The 23,042-nt window shown below is 42.0% G+C and overlaps 1 protein-coding gene across 1 annotated transcript in view; it reads right to left on the reverse strand.

Moving 5' to 3' along the window:
- Positions 1-23,042, reverse strand: part of anks1b (ankyrin repeat and sterile alpha motif domain containing 1B) — a 206,654-nt gene that overhangs the window by 6,411 nt on the left and 177,201 nt on the right. The window contains 7 exon segments of the mRNA XM_034133394.1: positions 281-448; positions 541-678; positions 2,151-2,237; positions 4,018-4,089; positions 7,583-7,708; positions 9,608-9,811; positions 10,918-11,025. Of these exon segments, the coding sequence (XP_033989285.1) occupies positions 281-448; positions 541-678; positions 2,151-2,237; positions 4,018-4,089; positions 7,583-7,708; positions 9,608-9,811; positions 10,918-11,025 (903 nt within the window).

Below are 23,042 nucleotides of genomic sequence, written 5' to 3' on the forward strand. Positions count from 1 at the left end.
ATTTGATTGAAGGCAGGGTTAAGAGGTGTTATTAGAAGTGAAAATCCATCCTATAACACAATTCTTCTTTCATAAACAATCAAGTAGATCTTAAAGTTAATTATATAACAGCTTTAAGATATAGAGGATCCAGTTCATAGAAATGTTACCAAGTTCTCTGCAGGGAACTTCAAAAAAAGGCACAACATCTTGTTTCAAATCTCAACCACTTTACAATGTTGCAGGTGTTTAGGATGGATTCTCCCTTTGCACAGTGCGGCTGTGCGACAGCGATGCTTACAGATTTGCGGATGTTGATTCGAGGTTTGGGGACAGGTTTACTGGGCTTGCTATCGAAGCTCTCGGGCAGCGTGGAGGAGCCGTGGCCGCTCTTCCTCGCCTGCAGGGCCAGCTGGTAGGCCACCTCGAAGGCCTGGCCCAGGGTCAGGATGATCTCATACGCCAAGTTCTGACCAGACGATAAAGACAAAAACACAGTGTGAGAACACAGTGTGATGTGCAGGCGCCGTGCATGTGATTCTTGACAGTGTCAGTACTAACCACATCAAAAGCAGTGAAGACGTGGCAGTAGTGGTGACTGGACTTGAGGTCTTTGGTGATGTAGGCAAATGTAGACAGATCCTCTGGATCCTGAGCCGCACACGAGATGTTACGGATCTCATGTTCTGCGATGATGTTCTGCAGGAAAGGAAGGAGGGGCCGGGAAAGGTTTTTATTATCTCCTGTGAGCCACTTCATGGAAAAACAAATCCCATTTATTATCATTTAATTTCACACATCCCAAAACCAAAATAACTACATGTTGGTTTGACTGTTTTCTGGAGACATTGAGTTTGAATTTGTCCTCTGGTAATGTCACACTGCTGTCTTTGTGCTGTGTTAATTCTCAGTGCTGTAAATCAAACAACATCAAACAAGAAAAACACAAGTTCTTTGTCATACTGGATCGTATTATATTTATCTTAAAAAAGACCAGCCTATTGGTTGTTTATGTTTGGTTACACAGGGACAGCAGATCAGATAAGGAGAATGAATATGGAAGATTTACTTCTAACAAAATGACCCAGAGAGGTGATTCCAGGTAATGCCACTGTTGCTTTTGTATTCTAACCAACCTACTTTAGTCTGTGCTCTGTGCAGTGTTGCCCGAGGACAAAATACAAATGTACTGATTATATGCAAATTGGACTCATTCTCTGCTGGGTCTGTGATTTTGGAAAGCTGAGGCTTAAATAAATACCCTTTTGAAAGCAAGCTCCTTATATCTTAAATCTGTTCCTCACTGTGCCGTTATTACCCACCTGTCACTACATGATAGGAATAATTGACTCCTTAGAGTGAAATTATTAGCCAGGTCTAAATGCCGTAAACTGCTTTCACATAATACTAAAACTAAGAAAACAACCCACACTCATTACACATTCACATATTAGAAACTCTGTTAGTGTTTAAAGTTAGACATGCTGACCAATGTTGGTAATCACATGACAAATGACTGTTCAGAAAGACTTGTTACTCTTATTTTGTATGTACTTTGCTGTGTTCTTATTCAATTAGGCTGATTGTAAATCCTCATCCCTATGGTATTTCACTTTCACAGGCTTACGAGGGGCACAACACTTTAATGAAAGTGAGTTCATTTTAACACATTACTAAAGGTTAAAGTAAACAGTATGGAAATGTAGTTTTTTACCGAGAAACCGGTTTACTAACTTTAATTTCTCTTTTGACAAGAACTAGCGCTGATGCTGAAAAACGATCAAATGTAACTATGGATAGAAAAAAGAGGTGATGATGAACAGTGGAATTACTTTGTATATACCTTGAGAGTTGTTCTAGTAAAGTCCATTATCATTTATAAAGTGCCATATCACCCCTGTTTCTAATCATTTCATAAAGGATTTAATGAAGTGAGTAGGTTGTGATTGATTTCCTGCTCGTCCATTCCAAACGGATGATTGCCTGTTGTGTTTTGCCCTCTTTTACACCTTATAGATGATTTACACCATACATGTCAGTCAGGCTGCGGCAGAAGCAGACCTCAGGCCTGCAGTGCTTTCTGACACCTCTGAATGTCAGTCATGCTCGTGCTGGAAAGCCTGACCTTTCATGTGTTATTTACAGGAGGTGGCGCAGGAAGGAAGTGTTACCTTATTTGTGGCGTCGATGAACTTCACTCCTTTGTAGGACACGGAGAGGACGATGGTCGGCACCTTCTTCATCTGCTCTGTGGACTTCTTTGAGTTCATAAGAAGCAAAGAAGACAAAAAACATCAGAGATGACATTTGAAGCTTTCAATAGACAAAAGATTGCACAGGCATCAGTTGGAGTATTACACTTGTAAAGGTCCCATGTCATGGCCATTTCTACTGATCATAACTCCATTGTTGAGGTCTACTAGAATAGATTTACATTGTTCAATGTTCCAAACTCACATTGGTTTCTCATACAGCATCTCTGTATAGTATGTGTATTCACTCTCTGTCCTAAACGGCTTGTTGGAGCTCCTGCCCCCCCCCTCCCTATGAGCCCACTGTGCTCTGATTGGTCAGCTCGCCCACTCTGTTCTGATGAGTCCACCACTGGATACTGGAAATGTGTAATTAGTTCCAAATTAATGAGTTAAGTTTGATGTCCTTTTAATTGAATAACCTTTCAGATTCAATGTGATCCATGTTTTTAATAGATGAGCTAATCAAACAGTGCATTGATGATTTCTCCTTTATTTTCAGAGTCCATTCAAATAATCTCCAGAGGTGAAGGGTTGTCAGACACTCCAAATTACATTTCTAAACGACATCGACATTAGCGCTGCAAATACAATAAGTCTATTAGCTTTTCAGACACATTGGACTCCTACTGTATATCCCTCCGTGTCCTTTTTTAATGACATATTGGCTCTTCAACGTGTCTCATTAGCCATATTTAAGTTCATGATGCAGTGAGGTGCTGCGGAGAATGGTGTGATTTACAGAAACGTCTGTGTCACCCTGCAAGCTGTCATTCTACCTGCCAACAGATTTCATATATTCAAAGAAATCGACGTGCGATGAGACTCTTCTCTGCTCTCTCAGAATCCCTTCATCTTGTCATCTACTCAGTATCCATGTTACTGCCACACTCAAAATCTACTAACTGCTCTCCTTTCTTTATCTGCTTCTTGCCATTGTTGCGCTCCTTCCTTCCTTGGCTCGGCCTTGTCAGGATCAATGCTGAGCGCCGGCAGAAACCCAGCGAGAGTTTTCAACATCCACATCTACCTTCCCAGCTGAAAGATGCAGGTACAGATGAAAGGAGGAACGCTGGGATCCGGCGCTCAAGTAAAGAAGATGTTTTTGCACGGAGGAAAATAACGGAGCGATATGATGTGCATCTCACTGCTCTTAATTACTGCCTGGGTTTCAGCAGATGTGTGTCACTGGGGATGGAGAGGAGTAGAAGAAAAGAAGACTCCCTCCAATGTGGCAACATAAATATAGAGACAGAAGGAAGGAGGGAGGAGGGGAGAGGAACAGAAAGCTTTGCTCATGAATATTAAAATCATTCTTCACACTGCAGCAGCGAGAGAGAGATGAGGAGAGAGGGAGACGGTGTTACAGTTAGATATGGGAAGAGTGAGGAAGCAGGAAGAAAAGATGTGATGAGGAGGAGACAGACGTTCAGGAGAGGATGAAGAGGGGCAGCAGAATGAGAAGGAGATAAGGTGAGGGGCAAGTAGGCAAGAATATTAAAAATAAATCCCTCAATACACCTAATCCACTTTCATGATAGGTACGTTTACTCTGGTGTGAGGGCACTCCTTATTTGAGCCTGTCCCAGATTTAAGGAACAAGTGTTTGTTTATATATACATAATACGGCCACATGCATTTAGGTTTAATGTAGTGCAACTTGTGTTTTAGTTTTGGCATATCATTCAGACACCTTTTAAGCTATGTGGCTGTGTTTCCAGATCTCAGTAGCAGTAGGATCTTCCCTAGCAACAGTAGGAGCAGTGTGTGTCAGGCCGTGTCTTACCCTCATCTTGGCACAAGCGTCCTGTGTGGAGTCCGTTCCTCTCAGCTCCTTCACCAGCATGGAGCCCAGGTACTGTGGACACACACCAACACACACAGGGAATATAGAGTGTTATGATCTTGGGGTCTCAATACCTTCAAAACAACATTGTTACACAATAAAGGCATTTTTTAAGAGGTCGAACTGGTTGTCTGTACTTTTGTTTTTATTGTTTTAATTGAATAAATGTACACATCTTTCCAATAAATGTAAATTTATTTTGTTTATAGTACTTCTCTTTGCCAAATAAACTGTTATGTGTCGAGTCATTTATTAGTTCCATGTTTACATTCAGTTGATGTAACAGTGTAGTGAGAGGCTCCTGAGGGACAGAGTCTGGCTCTGTGTCTCCTCCACACTGCGGTCAGACATGCTGAACACGTAGTATCTGATTTAATAAAGACACAGCTAATGGTGCCGGTGTTTTACAGGACAATGTTTATGGCGACATTAGAGCACTTAATGTGCGAGACATCCACCACCTCAGTGCCCTTCACACTTAAGCAAGAGACCTTATTCCTGAGAGTGTGATCCTAACAAGGCTTTTAGTGGATTACAAGAGGAATATTTACAGCTCCATCTGTGACCCTACAGGAAATCACTCCAAAATCAAGGAACAAAATGTATGTCTACCTCAGGGGATGTATCTGTCATCTGATAAGGAATACATTCTTAAACAACCTTTTGTTCAAATGTGTTTTGTGTGACGAAACCTTTTATGCAACGCAGACTGAGTTATATTTTGGGGAGGATGGTCCTTGGCGGATCAAAAGGAGTTGATCTGGGAAAATCACTCATTTGTCTCGAGTCTTTAATGGCTGTTATGCTATCTTATACACAGCTGGTACAATGTTCATCTTCTTGGTTTACTTCTACAACTGTGAATGTGTCAAACAAAGCTACAACCTATTCCTTTCAGATTTTCATTTCATATTTTTGTGTACTGTAAATTCAATGTTGCTCTAACATGCGCTGCTCATGATGTGGTCATTCAGTTTGAATGTCTGCAGGGTCTTACTGGAAACTGATTTGTAATAACTTCAGATAATGCTTTCAGGTTGTGGTTATGAAGCGAACATAACAAAGTTATCATGCCATCTGAGGAGGTGCTGGGTTTTGATTATTTAGAGCCTGGGATTAAATGTGAACAGTGCTGATGCTTTATTCTGTTCTTCTGGGTTTAACCATCTCTTTCTCTATACACTAAAACATAAATGCACTCCCCTATTTTCTCTTTCCCTCTCATTATTGTCTTATACATGTATTGTATTCTTTTTTACTCTGCATCTCCCTCCATTTTGCCAATATTCCCAGTTAGGGATGCTCCGATCGATCGGTCACCGATCGAGATCTGCCGATACTCACTCTCTACCGATCGATCGGTGCTCTCTAAACATGCCGATCGCTAGGGCCGATCGCATGACGTAAAATACATGACACTTTTCTCTGTACGCGGCAAAACAAGCTCGCCAAAATGGCTTCACCGGTCTGGCATTATTTTAAGGTGTCCGGAAAAGACAGTAAAATAGCGGTATGCAACGTGTGTGTGAAGCAGAAATCCTGCAGCTCCACCCGCAGTGACGGACCGGTGAGCGGAGCGAAACATACAAGAGTTAGACCTAACACACTTAGCTATTTTATCTACCTCTGGAACAAGCTAAACTAGTTATAAATATGTTTATTCTTCACTGTCGGCCTCACACATTACTAGATCAGTGAGCTGCATGAGACGATACTGACGGGCTGTCAGGAGAGGGAGAGAGGGGGAGAGAGAGGGGGAGAGAGGGGGAGAGGGAGAGAGAGGGGGAGAGAGAGAGGGAGAGAGGAAAAGAGAGCGCTTCCGCTCATTTCTCCCGTGGTATTATCCAAAGTGAATGTAAACTTGAATAATATACATAATTTGAATGTAATAATTAAGTTGATTGTTGTTTGTGGAAGCTCCAGTGAATGAGCCCCATTAACTGAGCTTTAAACATCACTTTAAATGGAAGATTTAAAGTGATGTTTAAATCTTCCATTTAGGCCCCGCCCACTCGATCGGATCGGCGATCGGTATCGGCCGATACTGATTCCGGCGATCGGCGATCGGCCCCAAAATTGGCGATCGGAGCATCCCTATTCCCAGTGAGCGCTCCTCCTCCCCCTCTGTTGTGTCTCCCGCTCATTTATCTCACTTTCTGAGCTTTCTGGGGCCTGTTGCCGGGGACAGCCAGTGTTCAAAATCTTGTCATAAATAGCCTCATGAAAGCCCCTCTATATTTTCCCCTGGTGGCCCACCCGTCATGCCTTCTCCATCACCCGTCCAAAACACTCAATGGGATCACGCCGTTTTATCAATCTTCTGAGGTGAGAAACATAAAGGAATATTCAGCATACTATGACTTTTTCTTCTGATATTCTTGACATACTAAACTGTGACTTTTTTTTGACATACTGTATGACATGTTTTCTGATATTTTTGGCACACTATACTATGACTTTTTTCCGACGTACCATACTTTGTAGTTTTTTTCTGATATTTTAGACATACTATACTATGCCGTTTTTTGCTGATATTTTTTGACATACTATACTTTGACTTTTTCCGACATACTATACTATGTTGTTTTCTTGAAATATTCTACACCATGTCGTTTTATGGATATTTTCAACATAGTATACTTTGTCGTTTTTTTGCATATTTTCGACATACTATATAACGTTGTTTTAAAAAAATATTTTCAACATACTATACTATGACTTTTCTTCGGCATACTATACTATTACTTTTTTTCTGATATTTATGACATACTATGACTTTCTTTTCGACATACTATAATGTGTCGGTTTTTTTCCGATTTCTTTCTATCCATCTTTTTTTCGTCTCCTTCTTCTGCTCTCTCTTACTTAATCGTCTGGCTCACATCTCCCTGTCTTCTCCACAGTGCCTCCGAACCAATCAGATCGAGTGTCTGAGATTACATTCCCTCTGGATGTTTCGCAGAGCCAATGGCTTCCAAAATTGCATTTCTGCACTGCTCCAAGTAAGTAATCATCTCAGTCTGGGTGCTGAGCATAGAACTAATCAGAGACGCAAGGCTGTATCCGTGGTGACGTGGATATATAACAACCTTATGTAACCGGCAAAGGTCTAAATTTACCAAAGTGCTGAGTGCCGTATTGACTGAAAGGTGAAGTTGAGGGTCATTGGTCACTATTATCATTATATAACTTTAGAGGTGAACTGATATACAGTAGGTCTATCACAACAAAATGTCAACTATTAGGATGATGATTACCTTTATTATATTACAAAAACGCCTAAAATGGTCTATGTGGTAAACCATACTCTTATATATTTTGGCTTGTTTGTGATTTGAATAAATCAACTTGTATTTGGGAAGATTGTCTGTATTTTCAAAGACCAATCAATCAGAAATTATCTGTAAATAAATAGGAACTGAAAATAAATGTCAGTTGCAGTGCTTCTACATTGGAACTGTGAATATTCACACTGGAGTGAATGGAAGTGAAGTGAAGGACTCACGTAGGCTTCGTAGTCGCAGGACTGGAAGATGAGCTTCTCGGGGTGATGCTGCCAGTACTGCACCGGGGTGGACGTGGTGGCCTCGTTAGGAGGGCGCAACGTGATTGGCTCGCACCATTCGCCTGCCTGCAACGAGAACCAACAGCATGTCAGCACACACACAGGATCACAGAAGATTACTGGGTCCACTGTTGACATCACTTTCTGGCCCGGTGAACGTGTTTAATGTAACAGCTTTCCTGACAAACAGGAACATGCTTCAGAGAACATCCAAGAGGAAATTAAAGTTGGATGGATTATGCTCGACTTGTTTTCATGCTTTAACTCAGTTTAAGACTCTTTGCTCCTGCTCAGCGCTTTTTCTCCCACTGAGAGCTCACCTTTTAAACAGAGGAAATACCTTAATCCTATCTGCATACTTCTCAAATGTCAGTGGATAACAGCGAGGTGTTAAGGGCTTTCATTCCTTGGTAAATGAATCCAGATGAGGAGGTATGCACACATCCTGTGCCAGACTGTGTTTATGTGTCTCTCTTTATCTGCTTGCTTCTGTGTGTAATCCCCGTCAGGAAGATGGTGAGGTGACATCGTGTAATCAGATGTGGAGATGTTGGATAAACAGCTCGAGGATACAACTTATCAAACTGGCATTGACCAAATCTGTACTAAACCTCACCAGTGTTAACATATATCATGATTTTCTCACACAGTGAAGGCTCACAGACTCAGCTGGAAATCTTCAGTTCCTCTAAGTGTTTAACGTGCTACCTTAAGGACCATGGTAAGGGAGAGAGGGAAGATCCAGAGGGCAATCATAGACATGTCAGGGGTATATTTCTTATTTTCTATAATAGTTATCTTTCTATTCAAACATACTCATCTGTCGCTCCTCAGAGTGTTGTTACGAGAAAGGGGGATACACTACACACGGGGTAAACATTAGTGTGTGTTATCCTGCATTGATATGCTCTGTAATTCACACGGAGACATTAAAAGACCCCAATCATACTGAATCAAAACACAGCTGCTGCCTTGTGTGTGTGTGTGTGTGTGTGTGTGTGTGTGTGTGTGTGTGTGTGTGTGTGTGTGTGTGTGTGTGTGTGTGTGTCTCACAGTAATTGTTGCTAATTGGAAATCAGAAAGGTTATATCTTCGCATTTGAATGATAATAAAATTGGCTGCAAAATTGAGACAGTTATTCTGAAATCTATCAAATCTACTGGAGATAGTGATTTATTTCATAAAACAGTAGATTATGTCTGATTACGTTTGTAAGTGTGCCAAAAACACTGCTGCTCTTTGTCCCCTGTATTGTGCTTTGCATATTTTATCATTTTATAGCACAAAGTTTCAGGCATAATTGTCATGTTTCCTTAATTTAAAATGTATATGAGCTGCTGGTGTCAGATGGTCCGCCTGCTGCAGAGTATTAATGGTGTCTTTGAAACAGGCAGATAAAACACTTTGGCTCACATCTTGTAGCTATTAGGACCTGCATTTAATTACTGAGCCACCTCATTTATGATTAAGATATATTCCAGCGTCCTGATTAGAAATGTGATACTGAGTGGAAGCTCATTAGTTTTCAATTGCTCTGAAGTATTACTGAATCCCATTTTTGGTTACTTTCTTATCTCTATGATTTGACTCCAGCAAGGACAACATTTTAAAGAATATCAGGAAATCATAAATCTTGAGTGACTATAATATTATTTCGTTTTCAGTTTTCAGCAAACAGGATGTGATAGTAAACTTGTTTGGGACTATTTTTAGCTGTGGATGAATACACATTTTGGCAACATAATGGTGTTTGCGGGATTGCTTAAAAAATGAAATACATTTTCACTGTTTATGGCAATTAGGGAACATGCAACCCTGCTGATTTGAATAATTTGGAGCTCCGGGCACAGAACTGGCTCGGATGACCTGTATCTCTGGCTGCATCCATTCATAATACTCTCCCCGAGTCCCCATCTCTCTCCCCCCTGCCTCCCTTCACCCCTCCCTCCCTCCTCCCTTCCTCACCATGCTGACTTGGGCCATCTGTCGCTCCAGCTTGGATCGCGGCACATCCTCAAAGTAGTTGTCGTTGCTGCGCTGCCTGCGCCGGGCGTCCGCCTGCATGATGAGGTGCTGCACGTCCAGAGACCCCCCCGGGACCCCCGCCGTGTACGCTGCCTGGCCCACCGCCGGGCTGAGCTGGGGAGGAGTGTGGTTCCCACCGGGCTCCTGGGAGAAGAGGGCGAGAGAGGGTTCATTCATCATTTCATAATGTGGTGTGTCACTGCTGCAAGTACAATAAGTAGGGCGACTGTATTCACCGTGTCACATTTTATCTCTCAGCTCAGTGTTGCCATGCTGCTCAGCACTGCTCTCTGCTTTGTGGAAATGAGGTTCACTTAAGAGGGTTTCCAACCTGAGAGGAGACTTCAATTCCCAGAAGAATTACAACTTGTATGTATTTGACGGTTTTAGGTTATTATAAAGCTACTTCTACAGAGAGGGGATTGACTCTCAGTTGATTACATATGAGAAGAGTCTCTTTAGAACAGAGCTTTTTCTGGTCTTTTTCCTTATTTAGTTATGCGCAGTGGAAGCTGAAGTTACAAGTTCTCATCCTGAGCCTCCATCCTTTCTGCTCATTTGTCCTATAGTATGTCATTGTGTTTCTATGAAGTGAGATTAGAGATTAAACAACTAGCAGATTGATCAATCAAGAATCAAAGTAAGAGGCTCAACATTTGCTTTTTCTAGCTTCTCAAATGGGAATATTTGCTGATTTAATTTCAGTTTGATTTCTGTAGTGTTTTTTTATTCTATTGATGGAGACAACCATTTTGTTTTTGTTTTTGTTTTACAACAGTGGCTCATTTTGCCACACGTTTTAGTCTCAGTAGATAACTGCAGTTCCCAGTGGAACATGAGAATAGGTGGACGGTTTTGGGCTGTTTCAGGGTCCAGAGAGGAGCCGGATAGAGGGGCCAACACGTTGAGCTTCTGAGGAGCAGAGGGCCTCGTTGGCTCCTCATCACAAAGAGCAGTTTCTATTATAAGGACGTTAGAGCGTAGCTCCAATGGGAGAGGGAAAGCCGCTTCTTTGTGATTAGAATCCAGGACAAGCCGGCAGGGAGGAAACTGCAGTGAGTCGGCCATTTTGTGCCCGAGATTTGGGGAACCAGTTGGGTGTTAATATCTGCAGGGAAGGCTCAATCATCAACACTTTGAGAACCTTTGATTCCTTCGTTTGTCTGATGTTTCATAATCAATCGAATCCACATTGGTTAGGATATTGCAGAGGGTTTTATACTTCCTCTCACACACTGAGACTCACTCACCCTGAGGGAGACGGCCCGCGGAGGTTTCTGTGGGGTCTCTTCGTGTAGCCGGTCCCCCAATGAGGCAAGAATCCGTTTTCTGTGTCCAATAAGACTGATCTTCAATACCTGAATAAAAAGAACAAAGATATTAGACATGATGATTGTGTAGTTTGGGTGTATTCCGAACAAAAAACATTCGGATATTTTCAGTGTCATATCATTGTTGTCTTAAGATCGTGGGGCTTTGGACAGTTTGTTGGACAAACAAGCTTTTTGAAGACATCACCTAAGGCTTTGGGAACTTTTTTCACTATTTCTGACTCAGAAGGAGTTAGGATGTCAGTTTTTTGTGTTCCTTGCAAACATGAGAAATCCTGCGTCTTATGGCACTGCGCTGGGGAAAAAATGATGACTCTCACTGACATTTGCATAATTTAAAACAGCTTTTATAGAGAGAAAAAAGTCCAAAGGCTTTCAGACTGGATAATAACAAGATTATATCAGCATTTGCAAAAAAACTGCATAAAATGTAGCAGATTATCGCGATCACGAGCCTCAAATGGAGGGTATTACTGCTATTCTGGAAAAAAGTTTCACAGAGAAAAACAGCACTCAGGGAAGTGCTAATGAGTGCATAATGATGTGGAATACCCCGGAGCATGAGCGTAAATCATGTCATTATTATTACATAACTCAAACGGCTCGGACGGCTGTGTTCACGCTGTTACACGAACGATACACACGAAAGATCACAGTGTGTATCATGCCTTTAATTTAAAACACAGGCTAACATAACTAAAGTATTCTGTATGAGACACATACACAATGATAGTAGTGGAGAGATTTCATTCATTGCTGCTACTACAGTTATTCACTGTACCTTTCAGTGAAGTAAGGACTACTTGTTGAGGACATTTTACTGAGAGTTTTTGCACCATGAAATGCAAATTAAAAAATATCAGATTGTAGCTGATTTGTAGTAGTTTAATGATTTTCCTCAGGCGCTCATTACACAGTCACCACACAGAGACAAAACACACATAATATACTCTTGGACTCCAATGAAAGCGTCTTTGTTTCCGTGGTCGCCAGGCGCCCGCTGACTGTGCCAGTTACTGCGTTTTCTAAAGAGACGCGCTGGGACATGGCAGCTTTCTGCAGAGATGTTGTTTGCACTGTGTACGCCTTCTGGCACCCATACCATCTTCAGAACACAACAAACTGCTGCCTGCTTTCATGGGGCCGCCTTTGGAGGTCTTCCAATGAGAGGTATGTGAGAAGGTGTGTGTGTGTGTGTGTCTTCAGGGCAAAAGGTGCTAATTAGCCTCAACGCGAGGCCTTGCTGCGAGTCTAATGATTCTCCCAACAGTCTTACTTTGAGTCAGCGGAAATCACACACACACACACACACAGATACACACATACTTCATCATCTCCCGCACCAATTACTGCTCTACATCTGCTGGAGAAACGTAAACAACTAACAATGAGAGCAGTGGTGTTGGATGACCCTAAACACACAAACAAACCATAAATAAACCAATCCAAAGCTTCATGAATAGTGCATGTATGCAAATGGCGTGCAAACAACTGATATATAATGTATCAAGCTCGCTCTAAAATGCCAAACACTTCTTCGTGTTGTTTACTTTACTTAGTAGGATTCATACATTTTAATGTATGCCATATAGTAAATAAGGAAAAAGGACAGTTTGAGTAATGTAAAATAATAACATAGCAGATACTAACGGGTTAATCTACAGCCTACGCTGTTCCTCCCTGCATGGAAACAATGTAATTTAATTGTTAAAATTAGACGGATCAAAGGGAAACCGAGAGGAGAGCTGGGACTAGCGGCTAGTGGAACTAATTGGTGATTATGGACGCCCTGTGCTCCCTCCAACCATTTCTATTCACTCATCTTTCCCCTCTCCTCTCTGCTCTCTGCTCAGAGCTCATCTTCTCTTCCTCTCTTCCACTCCTTCATGGACACAGTGTCAGTCATAATACTGCATCCCTACCTCCATTTGTCTGTCTTTGGACTAAAGATGACATTAGATGCATTTGGAGATATAAGATCAAGTGGCTTTGTCTTATTCTTCTTTGGTTTCAAGAGTTATTTTTTCAATAATATAAATGGATTGTGTCCATTGATGAGTTGGCAGGCTTTACGTGAATGTTCTGTCTGATTATCCATGAAGGTGTTGAAGCAACAGAAGGCTAACGTGAGGTCCAGCTTCTCAATAGTGACAATTTGCTGCTTTTCTTCGTGACATTTTAGAAAGATGCAGCCCTAATAACAATATGAAGTTATTTGTCCAAAGAAATGCTTAAGATAGTATATATTAGATTACCCATCAGCTGAGATCAGTTCATTCGACCCGTTATAAGTAGTGGTCATGACTCTGGACTGAACTGTAAAGCACAAACTGAGCTGAGTAATGCAGTTTCTTTAGTTGTAAAGGTTATGAAATATTAATTCTCTTTCTCTTGCTTCTGTCTCCTGAGGGGATGTGGCGTGACAACAGTCCTCACACTGCTGTTTCTTCACACACAGATCCACACACACACACTCAGCATGGACAGTAAAGGCCTCGCTAAGGTGCTCATCGCCTGTGTGTGTGTGTGTGTGTCTTGTTCTTATGCAACAGCATCTACTTCAACTACAGTAGCTGCCTCAACCTCAGCCTGAAGTTCAACCGCCACCATGGCAACACAGAGCCGCAACAGCAGTCACCCACACACACTCATCCCAAAAAAAATATATACACACGCACACGCACACACACACACACACACACACACACACACACACACACACACACACACACACACACACACACACACACACACACACACACACACACACACACACACACACACACACACACACACACACACACACACACACACACACACACACACACACACACACACACACACACACACACACACACACACACACACACACACACACACGTTTCTCTGCGTGGGGATGTAGATGATATTGTTATCCCTGAATGGAGGAGAATTTGAATGCAACCCAACATTATTATTGTTAAAACACAGACTCCCTCTGTTATGCTTCACTGCAGTATCGGCACATTTGCATTTAAATGATATTCACAGCAGCTGCATTCACTGACAGGAGAAGTGTTGAGATACCTGCAGCCCTCTTCCTCTCTTTCTATCCATTCCCATCACACTAACCACACATTCATTTCAACTCAACTATATTCCAATCACCTCACAGAGCTCGTGTCTCTCTTCCTCTCTTTGTGTTCAACAGTATTGAGCTGAGTGGCTAGAGGAGGCTTACTTACCCTCTGCTCTTGATTTTATTAGCGTAGTATGAAGTGATTTGGTTTGTGGGCTGCTGCTTTTGTGTCTTATGTGTGTGTCGATCAATGCCCTAATCCTGTTAAAAGTCCCTTTAGCCCAGATTAAACGGGCTCGATTAACGGATTAGCCGCCACACATACGGACGACGGAGTTTTTCTCGCAGCCATCTCCTCTCTATTGCCTTCTGACACTTTACTACAATAATCTGAATAATAATCTGATTACTTGCAATTGAAATATCTGTGTATGCATGTGAACGGTTCTACCTTTCATTTAGTAAGAAGCCATACAATATGCAAAAGCAAAACATCTCCCAGTAGAATTTAGATTATTTCACAAATCCAATCCTTGATTGAGCGGCCGGGCTTAACAAACAAAAACTAATTGTATAAACTTCCGGGGAAAAGCCCAAGAACACACTGACCTCGTTAAACACGAGAGTGATGTCGGAATAATGCTGACTAAAAGACACATTCTGCAAACAAACCAGTGGGACAAAGGAGGGTAAGCGTCAGAGATTGGGGACATGGACCACTCTCTCATTCAGGACACTGGACACAAAAAGCCTATTCTCTGTGTGCTACTGGAGGGGAGGTGAAGCTGGTGGGCTCACTGGAGCAGAAACCCAGCGAGGGGCCGACAGTCCAACCAGTGTCTGTGCTCCAGCTAGCAAATAATTGTAATGATAGAGAAAGAGGGGACTGAAAACACTCTCATCAGTCTCACTGCTGCTGTTTCATTTACATTGACTCGCCTAAATATCCCTTTCACTGCCCTCCTATCCTTTTTCACTTCCTGTTCATATTCTGATTCCCTTGACCTCAAATTACCTTTCATCATCTGCTCGCCTCTCCCACTCTGTCCTTACTTCCCCTCCCCTCTCACTATCCAGATGAGGAGAGGCTGAAAAGAATAAATAGTGTGTCAGTGATTGGGCCTAATAAAAGACCAGGCTTTGCAGCCGCACATTAAGAGCTTCTTCTCCTCTGCCTTGGCAACTGCATGTGATTGGTCGATCTTTGTTTGTTAGCTCTGGCTGTGTATCTACCTCCTCCAGGCTCATGTCCATGTGACCAATCCCCCTGACCTCTGGGATATCAGCAGACTCCTGAAGCCCCTCAGGCGTGGTCTGATAATGGTGTGGTTGGCGTTTAACCCTTGGAAGAATCCTCCATCGATTGTTCCAGATCAAAGAATCAATGGCGTAAGGTTTCTTAAATTGAACATTCAAATACACTTACAGAGTGACCAATAGTAAGAAATACTCTAACCGATTATTACAGAATATTAGCTTCACACTCAGGACGCCAATGTTTTTTCCCTTTTGAGGGAGCTATGTCATATCCTGTTGTAAGTTCCTTCACGGTGGATGAGAAAGATTGTAAGTAGTTTAACTTTGACGATTCCATTTACCAGTACCGTTGCCGGTTCTCTGCCGGCATTACAGAGTTTTACTTTTCTGCTCTCATCTACTAAAATGGTATCCAGTTTGCCGTCTACCGTCTGCATGACTCCATGTGAAGGCAGAATGATTCTCTTTTTGATCATAGGTAGATGAGAAGATTGATACCACACTGATGATACGCTCAAAACTCAGCTTAAATACAGACTGGTAATACTGTCTAAAGGTAACACAATCTGCCTCCCACACCTTCAATACTCAGATAGAACAGGTTGCCAGGCAATTGAACTGAATTTAGTGGCTGGCTTGTCAAAATGTCTAAGGTGTGTTAATAAGTGCATTAAGAAGCATATTAGCAACAGTCACAGGAAGGGGGCTTTTTTAAATGAATGTAAATGTAAGAATAAACATTAGCCAATAATCATGCCTCGGCTTTGGTACTAAATCTGATGCTGATGGGACATGAAAGAGACTAGCTTCCACTATGCAAATTGAACAGAGTTTGTTCTAAAAAAGCGTTGATGGGATGGATAATGTGCACAGAGCTCACGCTGAGAGTGAAAGCTCAGACATTTTCAGCAACAATGCTTGGCTCACTTTCCACCCCGGTTATTGACGTTTCTCTAACCCTGAATACTTTACTCCTTCTTCATCGCTCCATCCCTCACTTAACGTGTGTGTGTGTCGTTTGGAGGTGGAACATTTCGGAAGAGATGATGAGAATCAATTTGCCTCGTCTTTCAATAGACTACACACACACACACACACACACACCCTCAGAAAGCATCGACTGAGAGCCGGGTTCTGATCAAGTCCAGGTTTCAACTTCATCCATCCGTCCACAGCCACGCCTTCATACAGCCATATACTGTTCACTGTAAATATAAGTATACACACACACACACACACACACACACACACACACACACACACACACACACACACACACACACACACACACACACACACACACACACACACACACACACACACACACACACACACACACACACACACACACACACACACACACACACACACACACACACACACACACACACACACACACACACACACACACACACACACACACACACACACACACACACACACACACACACACACACACACACACACACACACACACACACACACACACACACACACACACACCATTTTGGGGGGGTTGGAGGGAAACCAGAGACCACTGGTTGCCTAGTAACCAGAGAGTGGAGGGGAGTAGCAGCTAGGGGTGATTTGTTGAAAATGATATCCATCAGAGGCCAATAGGAAGGCTTGTTTCAGTGCGGACAAAAGAAGCAGCCAATCAGAGCAGGTTGTGAAAAAGCCCGCCTACATGGAGACAGATATATCTCCATTAATGGCAAGAGAACTGTAAGTATGACTGGAAGCAGAGGCGCTTTGTGTGTGTGTGTGTGTGTGTGTGTGTGTGTGTGTGTGTGTGTGTGTGTGTGTGTGTGTGTGTGTGTGTGTGTGTGTGTGTGTGTGTGCGTGTGCGTGTGCGTGTGAAAACATCACCAAGTGCTGCAGGTTCAAGGTTGAAGCAAGATCTCTCAAAGCTATTCTCCTGCACACACAAACACACACTGCCACACACAGAGCAGCTCATGAATTGAATAGCCGATATGATGAGAGAGGACCTGGTGTGTGAGATTTTTCTGGGTTAATAAATACTTCAAAGCCCCAAGAGGGAACCGATGTTCACACTGCAGAGAAGCACAAGCTCCACTAATGCACTGGTTCTGTGAACATCTGTGTGTGTTTGTGTGTACGTGTGTCTGCGTCACTGTTATTTTATACAAGTAATATGCTATCTGGGTGTGGGTTCTTCAAAGACTTTATCCACCTCCGGGATTTTTCAAATGCGAATATGCAAGTGTAAGAATGGAGAGTTTTATATTTCATGGAAGGAACAACAATGAAAATAAAGAAAAACAATGGATTTATATTTAAAAAATGGTAACAGTTTTAAAGAACCAGAAGATAAGCTAAATGAAAAATGCAATTAGTTGATCACTCAGGCAACATTTCTTAATTTTTACTGTGGCTCGAATCAGGTTTTCAGTAAACGCCTTTAGTTGATAATGTGTATACAGCTGTGTGGGTGTGACACGTGCAGAATGTCCAAACGACTGCACATGGTTAAGGTTGAACTAGCAATAGAGAGACAGCCCACAGGAGTTATGTTTATGTGTTGTCGTTGTAGGGCTCACAGAAACAGCTGATCGCGGTCAGAGTCAGGGAGATGCGGAACATACAATACATGTACTCGTAAAAAGACGACTACAGGAACACGCTCAGGTTAACAGGATGCTTGTAGCAGCCATCTGTGGACTCTCTGCGGAGACACAGCTCTGGATGTGACCATGCTGTGTATGCCTTCATTATGCCCAGTGAGGTAATAAAGAAGAAGTAGTAGGCTAAGCAAGAGCACCTCTCTTACTATTTACTTTAACCTTGTCATTAATTAGCTAGCCAACCGTAATTATCCCATTAAGCTTACAGTATCAGTTACACCCGGTAATTGTGTTGGGTAAATAATGACTAGAGAAAGAGAACGTACAAATCTATATGTTTCAGAGAGCTCCTCATGTGTATCAGTAACCCAACAAATGTGATTCAGTCCACATCAAAGCAGCAGAGTAAATGTAGCCACATATTACGACCAGCCAATAGTGAGGTCACAGCTGTGCTGCTATATATATAGACCAAACCTAAAGAAAGATGCCTTGTCCTTCTTGTTTTGAGGTTATTCAAGATGTCACTTTTATATGAAGCACACATGAAGCACAGCCATTTGTAAGCCTCAGCAGCCTCACTTGACCTGCCAATGAATACAAAAGTTTGGGGTAAAACAAACATTTGTGTTCCTGTTCTGTGACCTGGTTCATGATCCCGGAGGAATATGTCAACAGTCTCCCCTAGTTCAACAATCATAGCAGAAAACCAGCAAATGTGTAGAATGTAAACCCTTAAGAGTCAATACTCCAGCCTTTGTCCATGACGTGTCACTGAAGGGGAATCTATTGCTGTGTGACGATCTGACGAACAGGAGACATGAATATGATTGATTGACCGTCTTTGGTAAAAAGCATCTGGCAGGATTTCCAGCTCGATCTTTGTGTGTCCTGGCTGTTCTTCAGCAGCGGGTGAAGACAAATACTTCCCTCCCGTCGTCCTGCTGGGACCTGTCTCGCTCTCTCCCTCTATTCACCTCCCACAAGCGCCTCACCTACTTTCCTTTTTAGTGTTGCACTATAGCTGCTGCCTTGTTTCCAATACAAGTCCAAACAGGCTATAACATATTGATTAATTATATTGTTTGGCTCTTGGATTCCAGTGAATTTTGGGCAAGTTAGGATGAAGTCAGGTAGCTTCAACTGGAGCGCAGGGTAAATCATCTGGTAAGCACTGTTGTTTCTTTCAGTAATATTAACATGAATATCATTTTAAACAAAAAGTAGGTCTAAACCTGAAAGCAGTGGTCATATAACAGCAGATAAGCCTTCCCTGTGCTCAGTCATGCCTACAGTTTCCCTCATACATTGTGAATAAAACCCAAAAATGTGCTTATGTTAACAGCACAGACTGACAAACTAACAACATCCCTCCGTAAAGCCACTATACACTTCCTTGTCCCAGATTTCACTTCTCTCACTGTCTTCTAAGAGTATGTAAGTGCATGCAAATAGGATAAGACACAAAATGGGGCGGTAATTGGATTTAAGTGGGTTTAACTGTAGTAGTAATAGCTTTTGCTTTTTTTCCTTGCTTCACTTGACTCAATTTGGAAGTACAAAGATAATCTACAAATGAAACCTCATTCTGGATTTAAATATCCTCCTAGAAAGTCTTGTGACGCGTACAAATAAGAGAACCAGGTTGAATTTTGGCAGGGATTTAGTATATTTTTAGTTGAATAAAGTCCTGTCTATGAACTCTTACGCTACTGAGGAAGGTAACATGATTTGAATGTATAAGCATTACAGTGACCAGGAGGAAAGATATGACTTGCGCTCTTGTTATAACTGAAGTTTTTCCAAAGCACAATGGATGCTTTATTGCATCGACACAGAGCTCATTCTCTCAGGTGGCTCGAGGACTCCTGCTCAGAAACATTTACCCCCAGCGCACGCAGTCACACATCCAGTGAATGTGCTTAGTCAGCAGTGTAGACTGTGCAGCGTGAAAGCCATTCAGAGGTTGTAATCACCTCAGCATCGCCGAGGATGAAAGATGTATGAATAAAACAGCAAGGGTGGAACAAGAGAATCTCCGCTTAACATCGTATCCCTTTCTCTTCCTAGTTTAAACTAAATATCACTCTTTCTTCATCACTCCTGTCCCGTGTGTCAGCACCTACCTCTCTTCAGGTGGACTTATTCCAAATGAAACGTCTTCTTCAGTTCCTCTGTGTCCTTCTGTTTTATTTTCTCACACGCTTCTCTTCTTGCTGTTGCTATTTTTTACCGTCCAAAACAAGTGCGTCTCCTTCTCTTCTTCTTCTCTTGTGTTTTTCCTCCTAGCTTTACTCCTCGCCTCCTCACCACCAGCTTTTGTCTCCCCCTCTCACTCGCACTCTGCAGATTTCCAGCGCTCAACAACTCCTCCTCTTTCTTCAGCTTGCGGCATCCAGACTACATCTCCTACATGTCTCTGCCTGAGCTCTCTCTCTCTCCCTCTACCCAGTTTACATTACCCCCTCCCCCCCTCCTCCTCCTCTCCATCTCGTCACTATGGAGACGCCGGGCCCATACGGAGACAAGCTCATGCTGTCATGCAAGGAGAGTAAATGTGTTTGTTTGCGTAAAGCATTGAGTAGAGACGTTTCAAACAGTAAGTAGTCACAATTCAGTTCCAAACGTAAACTATTAACAGGCTTTTTATCATTAATGTAAATAGATATTTACATTTTTTACAGCTAGCTGATTTCAGTCTTTATTTTAATCTAAGCTTCGTACTTCAAAAATTAAATGAGCATATTTCCTATGTCAAACTATTTCTTTAAATGTCTCATCACTGATCCTCAGCGTGGTATGTAGTAGGGCTGCTCAATTAATCGTATTTTAATCGCAATTACGATTATAGCTTGCAACGATTACAAAAACAACGTAATCGAAAGAAAACGATTATATTTGTATTATTATTATTACTTTTTTTTTTTTTTTTTTTCAAATTACATTTTTTTTTAAATTGGTTCTTCAGTTGAATTATACTTAAAGTTCAGGGTAATCAACTGTTAAAAACATACTGTTCACATTTTTTAATTGATGTTTTCAAAGTAAATGGATAATCGTTTTTAATAATCGTGATATCAATTGAATATCTCGATTATTGACCCAAATAATCGAGATTATGATTTTTGCCATAATCGAGCAGCCCTAGTATGTAGTATGAGTCAGATTGGTATGCGCAATGCTTGAAAAATAAAATGCACATTTCATCGTTCGGCGATGTTGCTATGGAGAAACAATGCATTGGCACAAAACAAATCAAAATAGACCTAAACACCAAATGTGATTCAGCTTTCAGAATGATCTCAGGAAGAGCTGATTTCTCTCCTCACGTTTCTATGTACACAAGCTTGTACCTGTAATATCTTATCAAAGAACCACATAATGTCTGACGCAGCTGCTCATCCTTTGTATTCATGATTCAACTGAGAAATATGGAGCTTGAAACCCATCCAAGCCTGGAAACGCTCCAACTGAAAGTCACCTTACATTGTGTTTGTAGAAAATTAATTGGACTTTTAGTCTCAGGACCCCTTTTGACGTTAAGAACAACCCCTTCATTTCAGGGTCTGATAATCTGTCTTCACCACAGATGCAGACAAGTTTGGACTTTTGATAGAACATAGCTCAGAGCAGAGGAAGTCCCCTTTATCTGATCCTAATGACTCTTTTGCAATGTTCCTCAAGGCTTCATGTTCTTCAGAGAACATCGTCACTGAGGCAGCTTGCGTAACACCAGTACGTGCAGGATGTTCTGGCCCTGAAACCATCCTAATCAGGGGAAGAAATTAAACACATTTGAAACCTGACCAACTCACGGCTGCTGTTGAAAGATCATTGAAACTGAAAACAGGACACAAATGGGACCACACTGTGTATATGTTTATGTATGAGAGTATATATTTGCATCCGTGAAATCTAACCCACAACGTTCGACGTCATTCTGCCTATTTCTGTCTTTTACAAGTCTACTTATGTGATCCAGAAAAAAAACTAAAGATAGTGCATGACTCATGCTTACTGCCTCCTCTCCTAGAAACAACATTCAACCACTATGTTATAGATTTTAATTCATACCTTTGGTATTTGTAATAATTCACAAATGCACTCAAATTTCTACATCTCAAAGCCCGTTTAGTAGCTGCTCCTGGAGGGTTTGATCACATCAAAAGATTTACATCACACTTTCAGCCAGTTGCCAGGAAATTGTAGTAGCTGGCGTCATGAATAGGCTTCAAAATGTATTGTTGACCTTAAAAACAGCAAGTGAAAACAACGGTTTAAACATTTAAAGGTCCCATGACATGGCCATTTCTACTGATCATAATTCCATTCTTGAGGTCTACTAGAATAGATTTACATTGTTCAATGTTCCAAAATCACATTGGTTTCTCATACAGCATCTCTGTATAGTATGTGTATTCACTCTCTGTCCTAAACGGCTTGTTGGAGCTCCTGCCCCCCCCCTCCCTATGAGCCCACTGTGCTCTGATGGGTGTTTATGTGTTACAATGGCGTTTGTTAGCAACCAGAAAATGACACCAGTAAGGACAAACAGATGAGAATGCTGCGTGGGGTCTGGGTGCCGTGTTGGCGGGACGTTGCGGGGCTCGCTGCTCTGCCCTTTGAGGCTCGAGGAGCGAACAGTGTGAGCTGGATTACTGGTGTCGTTTCCTGGTTGCTGCGTGGGGTCTGCGAGACAGCGAGACACAGAGGAACTCAGCCTGAGCACACACACGTGAGTCCATTTGGACCTGGGTATGGTCACGTCACTATACTCAGGAAGAAAACAATGGAAAAATAAAAATCTCCAACGAGGCGTTCTGGGGCAGCATAGATAGGTATTTTCTGTGTTAGAGTTTTACTCGCTACAGAGTGTACTTTGAGGGTTTGTGACTCTGCAGACCGTTACATGCAGAACAAGCTACATAACACACAAGGGGACGGGTAATAACCGGAAAAGCATGACATGGGACCTTTAAAGGAAAACCACTCAAATGACTTGAGCGTTGCCAGCCAATATATATTGAACTCATAACATTTGTTTTTAAAGGCCAGTTAATCTTAATTAACCTCCTCAAAAACCACTATTGCATAATATCTGTAAAGGTTATTGTTTAAGTGACTGTAAGTATTATGTTCCG

The sequence above is a fragment of the Trematomus bernacchii genome, unplaced genomic scaffold (assembly GCF_902827165.1).
Source record: "Trematomus bernacchii unplaced genomic scaffold, fTreBer1.1, whole genome shotgun sequence".
Classification (NCBI taxonomy): Eukaryota; Metazoa; Chordata; class Actinopteri; order Perciformes; family Nototheniidae; genus Trematomus; species Trematomus bernacchii.